Source organism: Falco naumanni, chromosome 6 (genome assembly GCF_017639655.2).
Source record: "Falco naumanni isolate bFalNau1 chromosome 6, bFalNau1.pat, whole genome shotgun sequence".
Taxonomy (NCBI): Eukaryota; Metazoa; Chordata; class Aves; order Falconiformes; family Falconidae; genus Falco; species Falco naumanni.
In genome coordinates this window covers 46,095,294-46,108,743 of record NC_054059.1, presented here as the reverse complement: position 1 = coordinate 46,108,743, position 13,450 = coordinate 46,095,294, and the positions used below count along the sequence as shown (strand labels likewise).

Here is a 13,450-nt window from a genome sequence, read left to right as displayed (position 1 = left end):
GCCCTTGGCATATTATGAATTGCATTGTCATGGGAGAAGTTTGTTATGACCTCAGTTAACCATCATGTCATACTTAAATATTGAAGATCATTTTATAAGGTTATGCACAGGAAGCTGCCACAATTTCTCTTTTCCCCAGCAATTTGTTACACCACCAAGATTGCAGAGTCAATTTAAGCAAGCTTGAACTAATGCTGAAAAAATTGCCTTAAACATTTAGACCAGCTGCCACCTTCCCAATCAGGACATGTCTGCAAAGATGCCTCATTTTGGACGTTGTCTTCAGTGTGTCTTTATAACAGATCTCTGCCTACATTATACTACACAGTCCATCATAAATTAATTTTCATTACTCCTTTTTGTAGAATAGATTCACTTCTATCTAGTACATCTTCTAATTAGCTGTTTCTTCTTCCGTGCCCACTTATTTACATCATCAGAAAGACTGGCTGACCAAAACAGTATCTTTACTAGTTACTTTGACACACTCCCCCTTCTTTAAAGCCTGCACAGCAAAATAAAATCCAAACATGTCTCTGAAAGTCCTTACACGTATCTGTAAATTGTATCTTCATTGCATTTCTGCTCTGTTAATACCAGGTTTTTTCCTTCCCCAACAAATATGCTTTCAACCTAGCCATTTTTATTGACTTTGCTTCTTGCTTTCCATCAGCTAAGTGCTGCATTTAGCTAAAAGAACTTGTGTGATGCTTCCAAGGCTTGAGAGGTGTGCATAGGAGAGGCTGTTTCCTGCAACTGTTTTTTTTCTACTGGTAAAAAGCACATTAGTTTTTTAGAAAAAGATGTTTTTACCCTTCATTTTGAAACTTGAAACCTTAGTAGATTAGCTGAGAAAATAACTGAGTGAAATCCCACAATTTTATTGTATAGAATACTTTACCTGACAGAAAAAAGGTTATTCAGCTATTCTGTTTATGTATAAAGTATATGAAAATCCTCTCTAATTAAGCAGTATTGCATAATTCCTAGTAACAATGGAGTATTCAAAGGCAACATACTGTGGAGGTGAAAATACGACTTATATTGCCAGATATATTTCTCTTAATGTACATTCATTGCCAGTACTTTCCAGCAGAAGGAAAATTAGAAAAATAGTCCAAGCAAAGGCCATATCTTTGAAAGGTGATCAGTACTTCTAAGATTTAATATCAGCAACTAAGAACACTCCACTTTTTCTAGGGACCAAATGAGAGATAAAAAACCCAAAACAAAACCCAAACGACATTTAAGCATCTAGCTCCAAAATTCCTACTCTCAGAAGACCCAATTTTAGAAGCAGGTAAACATTTGAGCCTGAATTCTTTTAAACCAACTTTCTAAATTAATTTCTACTTTTGGTCATGCATACCATCCTCCAACCCACAGCACCAAGAACCAGCTAAGTATCCAGCACTTTCAGAATCCCCAGACTATTCATATTCTGTTTCTCCTGCTTCAGGACCTTCCTTTGGTATGATTATTTGCACAGTGCCTAATAGATGAACTATAATTGGGAAGGAAGTTTGGGGAGGTTTTTTAACCAAAGTTTGCCAGTTTTATATCAAACATCGCATGTTAGAGTACTTACTAATGTACATACATAGAGTCATTTGGTTTAGTTTCTCCTTAGGAGCTATTTTGACAATTAACAGGCACATTTATTAAATGTAAAATACATTGGATATACATAAATAGTTGATAACCTTATAAATTTGATTCTCCAATTTCAGAACCTTGCTTAGGAAATAAAAGACATATTTGGTAAACCAGGCAGTTTTTTGATCATCAGATGTAATCATCTTGTGACAAGCTGTTTTAGATAGATTTCTGAATAAAAAACATATTCAAGTTTCCCTAACAGTATTGTTTTGTGTTTAATAACATTTTCATTAATTATGTTAACTATCAAAATCTAATGTCACAGAAGACAAATTTTTTCCAGTTGGACAACATAATGAATTCAAAATGTGGTATATCCATGTTGAATGTAGATCAATGGATTTTAACAGATTTAGACTAATTGTATTTCTGAAACCAATAGAAAAGTCATTTGAATTTAGCTGTTTTGATAGTGAATAGCTTTAACACTGTAAATATATGCTCATCTTTCAAAAGCATTTTGTAAAAGCATGATCCAAAGCATACCTAAATTAACAGGAGAACCTGCCCTTGACTTGAACAGACTGTGGATCAGGCCTTAACCACTGTGACTTTGTCAAGAATAAAATTCTCAGGTGATTTCTTAGAAGATACGATGAGAAATGAAACACACAGAGGTTGTCATCGATCATAGCTGGAGCCCACAAAGTGGCATGTGAAAAGTGGTAAAAAGGGAACCCATGAGGACTGGGAAAGAGTCAGATTTTATGGGTTATTGATTTACCAGGAAGAGTCTTTCCAAGTTTAAATGGAGGAAAACAGAAAAATGGCATAACCTGAGCGTAACGTTGAGGTAATGTACTATGTGAGAGTTGCGGTGCTGTTCTCTAACATCCCTTCATAAAGCAGCTACATAATTTTAATTAAACAAAAGGCTACAGTAGGAACTTAGAGCTCAGAATCCCAGTGAATTATAAAGTACAAATTACCATGTATGCTGGTATTTTTACAAAGCTAAAAGTACAGCACGTGCAATAAATTTCTAATAAACATTAACATTTTAACTTATGAAAAGTAGTCTTGTAGACTGAAATTTAAAAGAAGATGGACTTTAATTACAAAGCTACTATCTCATTTCATTGACATAAATTAATTAAACCACATCAATGAATGTGTAACATAAATTCAACCAAAAATGTTACATACTTCCCACAATTCTGTAATTCCCTTCTAGGAAAGATGAGTCATAGCTCACCAACCATTATGCACCAAAATGATGAATATAGAAACATCTAATTCCAGCAGGACAAAATTTTCATACAAAAATTGCTATTCTCTCTCTTTTTCAGACCCAGAATTCATGGAATATCTGTAATTCATGCTCAAAAAGATAAACTGCCAATCAAATAAATAATACTAATACTTAGGGATTTAGTAGTGATTCTGAATTTATGGCTTAATTTACAGACATAAGAGTAAACTTTTCTTTCAAGAGAGATCTAAATAAGTAACATAAATTTATTAGAACGAATTGGTTAGATTTGGCTTTTAGTAATCTGTTTTTACCTTTAAATTTGCTGGGGTTTATCTGAAAAAAAGGATTTGCAATCAGAAAACTGCCCAACATTCTATACTGTGGGGAAATATCTTCTCTTAAATAAATCTTTCTTCAAAAGTCACTTACATTACATTATAGGGTTTTTATCAACTAATTTAGCATAAAATTTGTGATATTTTATGTATCTATACTTGAATAATTTGCATGAATCAGAACATGTAGTGTGAAAACTAGTGTGTCTTTTTTCTATTGGTTTGCCACATAAAGGTTTCTATAGTCCATTGGGTTTGGGTTTTTTTCCTTACCTGGAACTCTCTTTGCCCAGTTGATCATGTGCACTAATTCTCTGTCTGCAAGGTTCGTCAACAGGGTCATCATAGAGGCTTCATTGAATGGTCTATTTGGGTCATATTCAGAATAAACTATGGGTGGCTCAGCTTCCAGCAAGGCACTGACCATCTGTTCTGCTGTCAGGGAGAGGGCTGGGCTGCTCTTCTTATGTTTAACCACCAGTGGACTTGTCCAAAGGGTGGGAGCTCTCAGCTCCGTAGAAGAAGCTTCCCCGTTCCTGGAATCCTGCTCCTCTCTTTGACGTTTTTGTTTCATCACTCGCCCACCTCTGCGGTCTTTCCGGATTCCTAGAGACACACAAGAACATAATGAACTCTTTTCCTTGAACATATGTATCACATACATGTGGCTTCAGCCAATCAGCAGCTGTTATCGGTAGGCCCAGGTAGCATTAACTCTTGATTTATTTTCTGAAGACTTCCTACATATGGAATCTTACATCAGTAGCTGGAGAGAAAAAGAATTTTTTAAAGTATACTATCAGGAATACTGCACTCTTCCCTAAAATTCAGATCAGTTGGGCTTACACAGGACTCTAGTGACACTGTATAACTGCCTTGGCCCCACAAAGGGAAGTCAGTAATTGGGAGTAAGTATTCATTACAGCACAAACTTCAATGTCCCAACCTCTAGCAGACAACTATTCTAAAAATGATCAATGATGACTTAATGATCTAGGTGGGACAGATGGATCACAGAAGTAGCTCTCAAAAACTATCCAAGAAAGTTTTGCTCAAGTTCACTAATTATCTTAATTAATCATCCTATTATTGAGCCTGTGATCTTCATAATTACATAAAGACTATAAAATAATCCTATTTTAAGATAAGCTTGTACAGCAATAAAGAATGTCATATAAGTCAATAAATAGAAGTGACATGCAACCTCAGAATCTAATGTGGGAGACCCACTGTCAAAAGGCTGTAATAATGGCAACAGAAACTGTCTTTGTTATTACCGCACGTTTCTGCAATGTTCTTAGCACCACATGACCCTGAACCTTGGGATATTATCAAGTCAGCCACATCAATTAGAACAACATAAGACCTTACAGTGGTACAAAATCTCTCTTTGTGGAAAGGTTACAAGAAAAATACAACGATAAAACCCACGTGGACTCCAACCATAAAGGAAGATTAAGTCTGTGAAAGTGGAGGAGGCACAGGCATTTTAAGGCTGAGTTAAAAACTTAAATTGACCATCAAATGGGGGCAAGGGGCAAAGAGATAATAAGAAAAGCACACAAGGAATTGATCTATGAGGAGAAGGCAGCTTGTGATGGGGCTTATTCTGAAATTCTCATGCAATATGGAAAAACATCACTAGTCCCAGCTCGAAAATCAAAAGAAGTATCTATAGAGAAGGAGGCGGCAAACTATTCAAAAAATGGAGAAGAGAAAATGATTTTTAAAAAGCAAAAAAAACCCCAAAACTTAGTTTTGAGACCTGCCAGCACTTCCAAGTGATCGATACAGGGCTTTTTGATGGGTAGAGGAGCGAGAAACACAATCTTTTCTTCGCGTTTTTCACACCACAAAAATTTAAACATTTAGATTCCCAGTCTGTTAGCAACATCTTCATCTCATATCCAATATTCCTTCATATAATGTTGAATGATATCAACAGGTGTTCTTTCTCAATCTCAAAAGAGCAGAGAGGATCTTTATTTCTGTTTGCCTCTTTCTTTGAATATAGTGATATTTTCACCGAATTAGTATTTGAAGATCAATCACTTTTCATCTAATTAATTCAAAATGTAGGGCTCCTGATTCTATACTATTAATCTTTCCAGATAAAGTGAATTCAACAGATCTTTCATCACTCCTACTGCTTAACCTCTTTATATTTTCCCATTTGTTAAACTAGTTGCAAACCAAAAGTTTCAAGTGCATTCCTGCTGCCATTTTTCATTCAGCAATACCAGTTTTTCCTACCACTAAGCTGTTTCTGTTTGGGAGAGGAGGGGGAGATTCTTGCTATTAAGAAAAAATGCAAGACTTATTTTGGAAAAACATTCACTGTAGGTTATTCTCATCACTAGCTTACTTTGCTGCAATACTGAATATCGTGCATGCTTTATCTGTAACAGATATTTTTGTTGTATGCTTTATATCAACTTAATGTTTTTTAATTAAAATTGCCCTGTGAAAAATGCAAACACAATCACGTGAACCAAGCCACACATACACACTAAAGCATTGGTTAACTTTCTCACATCCCAAATTCTACAGCTGCTCATCCAGCAATTTCCTTTTGAAGAGAAATTTCTTTGGGGAAATTTGAAGAGAATTTCCTTGGGGCCTGTGCTGTTCAACATACTCAAATAGATGGACTCAAAATTGGCATAATTCAGAAACAAGATCTTGGGGTTAGAATAATACTATAAAACCATCAGATAAGTTGGTTTAGAAAGTAAATAGAAGTCTAGGAGTTACTAGGAGAGGAAGGGAGGACAGAGCATCTTCATAAATCACAGATTTTATTAACTCATGAGATACACTACAATGAACAGTGTGTACAGTTCTGTTCTTTCCATTTTCAAAAGAGATATAAAAGAAATGAAAAAAGGATAAGAGAAAAACAAGTAAGATGACCCAAAGTGTAAAACAATTTTTGTGCAAGAAACAGCTCAATTGACTAGGTCTCTTGGCCTGCCATCCAAATGCAAGACTACAAAATCAGGAGTAACAAGATGATGAATAACAAGATAGTATGAACACTGATGCTTTTCTTCTAATACAAAATTGTATCAAAAGAAACTATCCCATACAAGGTTCAGGACAGACAAGAAGAGGTTCTCTTTCACACCATACAGAACCAAAGTTGAAAATGTGAAACAATTAGAAATTGGTATTATTAGAAAGTTGTAGGCCAAATTTGATAGAGAAAATAATTCATTAAGAGTTAATAAACACAGATAGGGTACCTTTGGCTTAAATCTCCATGGCATAGATTACTGGAAGATCAGAAAGAATTATTTTGGGTTTGCTTATTACCTATGGCAGGCCTGCCTTATTAAGTAAAACAAGGAGGTGATGAGAATTTGACATAACAGAGGGAAGGTGGCAATGTAAGCATATTTAGCTGCTTACAAATCAACTAGATTCTAACTATGAAAAATAGTTTTATTTTTAATTCACCTGCAAGCTTCCCACTGGCTTTTCTTCATCTTGAAAAAAGTGGTGCATAGAGCAAAGTTGAACATAACCAGTTTGGAGAAGATGCCCCCACAAATTTATTTTTACTTTTTTATTTCAGGCTTTTTAAAAAACTGCCAATGAAACATAGTAAGCCTACACTGGGTTTTGTAGCAACCAGATCTGAAAAAAAAAAGTCAGTAAGAGTATGCATTCCTTCTGCATCACGTCAGCAGCTTTTAGGATAACAGACAAAAAGGTCTTTCAATTTGTATAAGCATCGTACTCATCAGAGATTTATAGAAATTACTACTAAATCTTCACCTAACCCCTAGATGGACAAGCGACATAGTGATTTTATTATTCATTTTCTTGGACCAAATAGGAATGAGTACCTCTCTGAAAAATGCAAGTACCTCCAAATCTCCTTCAGCTTAATCAAATTTTATCTCTGTTAAAAAGAGATAATAGACATGCACAGTCACTAATTCCAAAAACAGCAACTCCATCAAGCTACAGTTTCATTGCCAAAAGTGCAACGATCCTGTAAGGTTTTTTTAAATATACGAATGCATTAATTTTGATTCCACAGTTCAGCCAATAAAGGAACCTGAATTGTAAAATGTTATGAAAAACAATATTGTACCAAAAATGGAATTACTATGTATGTTGCAAAAGCACTAAAACAATTTCCACTTGAGTTTTAAAACTACAAGAGCCAAGATTTTTAAAGATAGTTTTATAAAGCTTCATATATAAATTCAGTCAGTCTTTTAGATACAGAGGCAAGTTTCAAAACTGCTGAGCGATTATACACTTCAACCAGCAGAACCTGATCAGCAATACAATTTCCTATGGACCATGGAGGCAATGTTAATCAAATGAAACACTTCATTAGTGTTTCCCCATACGTGATTAACTCCCCCCCACCCCCAAAGAAAAAAACTCAAAAAAAAACCCCCAAAACCAAAACCCCACAAAACAACCCAAATCCAGATTATTTTTTTAAAATCCTAAATTAAGAATGCATTGTATGAATATTGAATCTCAACCATCCAACAGTCAGCTTCTTCCTACCTGTGCTAAGAACAACACTCCACCTTTACATACTCAGTATTATCTAAAATATTCAAGAATATTTGGAGGAAGAAGAGAACAAATAGAATAAAATTTGCTTTGCTCTATATGAACGATAGAATTATGCATTTTAGATTTAGAGATGTATGTGTAATCTCAAATTTTGTTCTACTTAAATATACTTCCTATTAATTGCTTTATATAATATTCTTCGATTTCTTTATTATTAGAAATTTTGTAGGAATATTTGTCAAGTAAAGAATGTTCATTGGTTGCAATAAATGGGAACAGATTCAATAAAACCCAATAAACTTTTCTTGGCACTAGGACTGAAAAAAAACTGGTTATTTGATAAAACTGAAAGAGTCGAGATACTTTTATGTCCTTCCTATTGTTTACTATTCTGGAAATCCTAAACACAGCAGCTATTGCTTTTTGTCTTGTTTGCAGTACCCACTTGCTATCTGGAATACTTATTGTGCTATTTTCATCAACAGGATACAAAAAATGCAATATCTTCATCTTCTCTTTCCCCCATACACACAACATCCACTCTGCTTGTTCATGTGAGGGGTGGGTATCAGCACAGAAAGTGCATCTGCCTGTCATTGTAAAGCCTGCTCCTTTGCAGCCTGTTTACTAGCCCATCTATTCATGCTCCATTTCAGTTTTACTGGAGTTCCAAGCAGCTTTCCAATAGCTGCAAGCAAAACCTGCAGTAACACTATTTTCTACAGATAGTACCTTTCTTTGAAGGTTAAAGGTCTCAGGTGAATTGTGTATTTAACCTTACCTTGGTTTACCTGCAAATGCAGGAAAAAAAACCAAACCAACCACATTCCCCAGTATTTTCGGAATGAAACCTATCTCAATAGTCTACAGAGGCCTTAGTCCTCTAACCATGTTTTCATATACAGATTTTCAGCAAGTCATTTTTTTATTATCTGTATCAGTGGCCATCAATCATTGAGAAGGCTTCAGGCATTTTACATGTAAAGCCCAGACTCATGAAAACAAACTTTCCTGGATATGCAGTCTCCTGGATCACCTCAGAAAAGGTGAGGTGTCAGCCCTGAGCAATGCCTACAACCTAAAAAACTTTGGACTTTAAGTTTCTGTTTCAAATACATCTCTGTGCTTCACCTTGTAAACAATCTGCAGAATCAGTTAGTAGTCTCACAATACATTTTTAACAGTGGCAAGAGGAACAAATCTGCAGTTTTGTGGAGGACAAAGGATACTAGTAGTATCATACTATAAGGTGGTTCAATATAGGTCACACCAATAATTTCTGTATTTTCTAACATGAGAATTTCACTTTGCAACTTTAAACAACCATTAATATAAATCATGACTATAAATATCATACACAGAAAATTATTTTCCATCAATTTAATTGTATCTGTCATTGTGTAACACACATTAGTCACCTGACAACACTGTTCTAGTTTGGGAGAGGACATAACTATTGTATTTTATTGAAAAATGTAAGTAGGCGGAATGCAATTATGCAAATTTTTAATTTAGGCAGGAACAGTATCTCTTGTCTTCTATTAACTGATAAAGATGTTGTAACTATGGTATTTTTCTCAGAATATCCCATTCAGTAAAACTGGCTCAGTCCAATACTGTTTACCTTAGAAGAACCTTACAGCAACATGAGACTAAGATTACGTAAAATAACCACCTTCTTTCAAGAAATCTAGAAGTTCATTAGTATTGTGTAGCTGGACCATCAAAACATATTAACTTTTGATGCAATTTTCTGGTTTTTAACTCTGCCAATAAATGTGCAAAAGCACAGCAGTCTCTCCAAGATGGGTGCAGGAAGCACATGCTGCACAAGCAGAAGTGGTGGCACATTTGGCTTCAGAATTCCAGGTCCATACAGTGAAATGAGACAGTATTTTATCTTAGAAACTGCTATATAAGTTCTTTTGGAAACAGGAGGTCTTATTTCACATTTTATTACATATGTTTTCTATACGTATAAGTAAGATTCTTTGCCTCCTGAGAGAATCTTTAGGGAAAGAAAGATAAGCAATGAGAGCCCTCACTCAACCTCAGGAGATGATATTTGCAGGAGAATCACAGGAAAAGCAGAACAGATAGAAAGCAAAATTGAAACAGCTAGAAAGAGAAATGATGGAGATCTGAAAAGGGGAAGACAACTGATATGGGAAACTGGATTAATTAATGTTTCTAAGATTTATTTAATAATCAGAACATAATTACTGGATTGGGAAGTAATTCTAATTGCTGCCTGCATAATTTTTCATCACTTTATACATTTGCAGAGGTGATGTACTCCATTCAGGCTAATTACTTTTTTTTTTTTCCTGGTGTATCTTTCTTCTTTCAGAATGAAGACATGGTATTATTTTTGCTTTTTATGCAATGACTGGGACAAATAAGACTGTCTTTACAAAACCTTTGCTTTAAGATATAGCCAGTGTATTCATGTGTTTTTTCCCTACACAAAATTTAACTGCATCTTTTCCATGCACTTGCTGAGTTTATACTGCAGTACAGTATTTTAAAATACTAAAAGAACCTTTAACTCTAATCCTTACTTCTTTTCATGGGCAGTGCCTTAACAGAAAGAACTAGTTAGTCACTTATCGCTCTTTATAGAAACACAGATTAGGGGTGTATTTTTTATTTGGGACTCCCGCCCCCCATATGATCTGCAGTAAAATTGGTAACATTTTTCATTTTTCTACAGTAAAATTCTGCTTTTAGCAGTTTTCGTAGTTGTCATAACATATATCATCCTAAACATCATATGAGTAGAAAAAAAATGTGATTCGTCATAGGTTGTATCCATGATAAAGCTGTGAGATGTCAGGTGCTCTCTTGCTGGAACACATTTTAATCTCTTTCACCTGAAGATCTCAGGGCTCTTCTATACATAATGGTTTTAACTTTCCAACAACCCAAAACATTAAAATCAATGTACAAAGACTTAAAATCACACAGTAAGCAAGCAAGAAAATTAAAAGCAACACCTTAATCACCACTGGTAAACCTTACCCATCTCATGTTAGTATGCATGTGTGTATGAGTTAACAAACATTTCAATCTTAAAACTCCAAGCACACAGATAGTTTTCTTTTTCTAGCATGTGCTAGCCCTGATGCATGCAAACAATCAGATTATTCATATATATAGTCTTGGCTTCACATTGTGATTCAGTGACAATAGAAAGGCTCTTTAACAAAATAACAGAAGATGGTTTTAGTATTAGTGTTTACATATAGTCACAATTTGAGTAATGGCACAGTAGGGGTTTTTTTAACCCAGGGAAGAAGCTCCTACTTTAAAAAAAAATTGCTCAGAAATGCATTTTTAGTTGTGAAGATTTTCTTCCCTATTTGTGGCTTCCTGATAATGCAGACTTTTTCCTTTTACTGCTTCCCTTTCCATTTCAGCAACACAGCTGCTGCAACTCCTAGGAAGAGCAAGTTCAGAACAGAGATGGTGGAAACATTATGGGAAAGGACAACCTTACACACAGGAAAAGGGTGCTACACCTAGGTTAAACAGGGTTACAAAATTAAGGCATTTGGCTCATAAATAAATTGGAGGAACAAAGTCAGAATGGCAATAATGACTGAGGGTGGTGTGGGAACCATGCTGAAACTCACGGTAGCAATCAACAGTTTGTGGCCATACTCGGGGGGGGGGGGGGGGGGGGGGGGGGGGGCAGGGGGGCACGGAGGGCGGTGTGGAAATCATGGCAAAACAGAAAAGGAATTAATTCTGGCTTTTTTCCTAAGAGGACAAAAAAAAGACAGATCTATGATTGGTTTTGGTAACAGTGATTGGTAAATGCTTTACCAGCTAACCACCCAGGCTGGACCAACCTTTGAACCCAAGGGTCTTTGTCCACAGTTCTGCTCCTCATCAGCAGACCCCAGGTGATAAGCGACATCTGACACATCTATACACACACACAGCCTTGCAACATTAACAACCTGTAATTTTGTCATTTTGTCAACGGGGTATTTCAAACTTGCTTGGAAATACCTTCTTTTCTAAACAATTTTGTTACTCTTCGAGACAGATCTACCTCATCAGAATTATGTTGAAAATTGCCAGAGAGAAGGAATATCTGGTGTTTTGTAAAACAAACCCTGCCTGAGAATAAAAGACTAAATGCATGTGGTAAGTAAAAGATGTTATAAATAAGAAGGCACTCTTCAGAAAGCCAGAGACCTTAGAGCCCAGTTGACGATCAGAGTATTAAAGGAGCATGCAAAGAACAGGCCGTGGCAGAAAAGCCACACAAATCCTTTACACCAATGTTCACAAAAGAAGAAACCAGGTTTTTCTATGCCAGAAACTCTTTATTTGGGGAGTAGGGGAACCTTTCTGAAACTGAAGTGAGAGCTGAAGAGGCTAGAAATCCAAAAGCCTCTCTCAAATGTCCTAATGCAGAAGGCGTTTAGTAAACTGCTAGAGAAGAGCTCTGGGACTCACTTCAGACTCACTTTGGTGTCATTGCTGTCATTGGCAAAAGTAAGTGACTGCAAAAGGAAAACGATGTGAACAAGCCAACAGTTCTCTTACGGGCACAAACCTGAGCATCTAAGCCAACTGGCTTTCAAGTTTAAAAGGTGGATGCCAGCAAAGTAGCTGTCTCCTAATGACCTCTTACAGTGATTTTGCTTTGTGGATAGACCTCATTAGGCATACCTCTGCTGAATTTCATAGTTTTTTAATGCTTCACTGGAAATAAAATCAAATCCTACAGCTGCCTCTAAAATGTAAGGTCAATGTAGCTTCTGTACATACATATAGGTCAGGAATATAACTACATTATTGATACATTTATAACAATTAGAGATAGCTGAAGCTATGACTGCAAAGTAGGTCCTAATATTGTAATGTATCTCAACATGATGGTCCTCCCAAGGTCGTTTTGAGAGTTTTTCTGTTTGGTTCTCTTTACATAAATACATTATTTGGTCACAGGAAAGTAACACCACTTTCCAAATCCAAAATGTATTGGTTTAATAAATTACTTCTTTTGAATATGATTGAGACAATCAGCCCCTTTATTTCATATCTATTTCTCTTTCAGAAAATCAAACAAATGTAAATTTTGCTGAAAGCCCAGGTGGGTTGGCAATTTAATGAGAAACACTGTCTGAAATCTTCTAAACAAATTAGTTGGAAGTTAATGTTTAATGTTGAACAGGCCTGCCTCAAGTGACAGTGCTTAATAGCCTCGTTTCTGACAAGAATATCTAGACAGTAGTATAAATAAATAACGGATTTGAGTTTGCTCTGTGCACCTGGATGTTGGAATTTTCCCTACTCCTTTGTGGTTGATGAAAGATGTATATCTGTTTATGTGGGTGGTTTGTTTTTTTTTCAAAACCACTCTATCATCCTTTCCCAAACTGGGGCCTTTTTATTCCTCTAGGACTATTAAAAAAGAGGGAGAGAGAAGCCACAGCAGGGGGATGTAGGGCTAAGGGCTTGCATTCAAATATTTTGGTTCGACTCCTGGCTCTGCCACCAGTTTGCTCAGTGATCAAGTCACATTACATATCACAGTGCCCCAGTATTCCTATCAGCTACAATGCAAATCATAAAACTGGTCTTCCATGTAAAGTTTTTAAAGACCTGGTGGCAAAAATATGCTGTTAACAAGCAGGCAAATGTAATTTGGGGTGTCTAATGACTATTCATAATGCACAGTGGGAGAATCAACGATCTA

The 13,450-nt window shown here is 35.8% G+C and overlaps 1 protein-coding gene across 1 annotated transcript in view; it reads right to left on the bottom strand.

Annotated features, from left to right (window-relative positions):
* The window catches only part of ESR1 (estrogen receptor 1), a 195,309-nt gene that overhangs the window by 50,224 nt on the left and 131,635 nt on the right, over window positions 1-13,450 (bottom strand). The window contains 1 exon segment of the mRNA XM_040598160.1: window positions 3,463-3,795. Within this exon segment, the coding sequence (XP_040454094.1) occupies window positions 3,463-3,795 (333 nt within the window).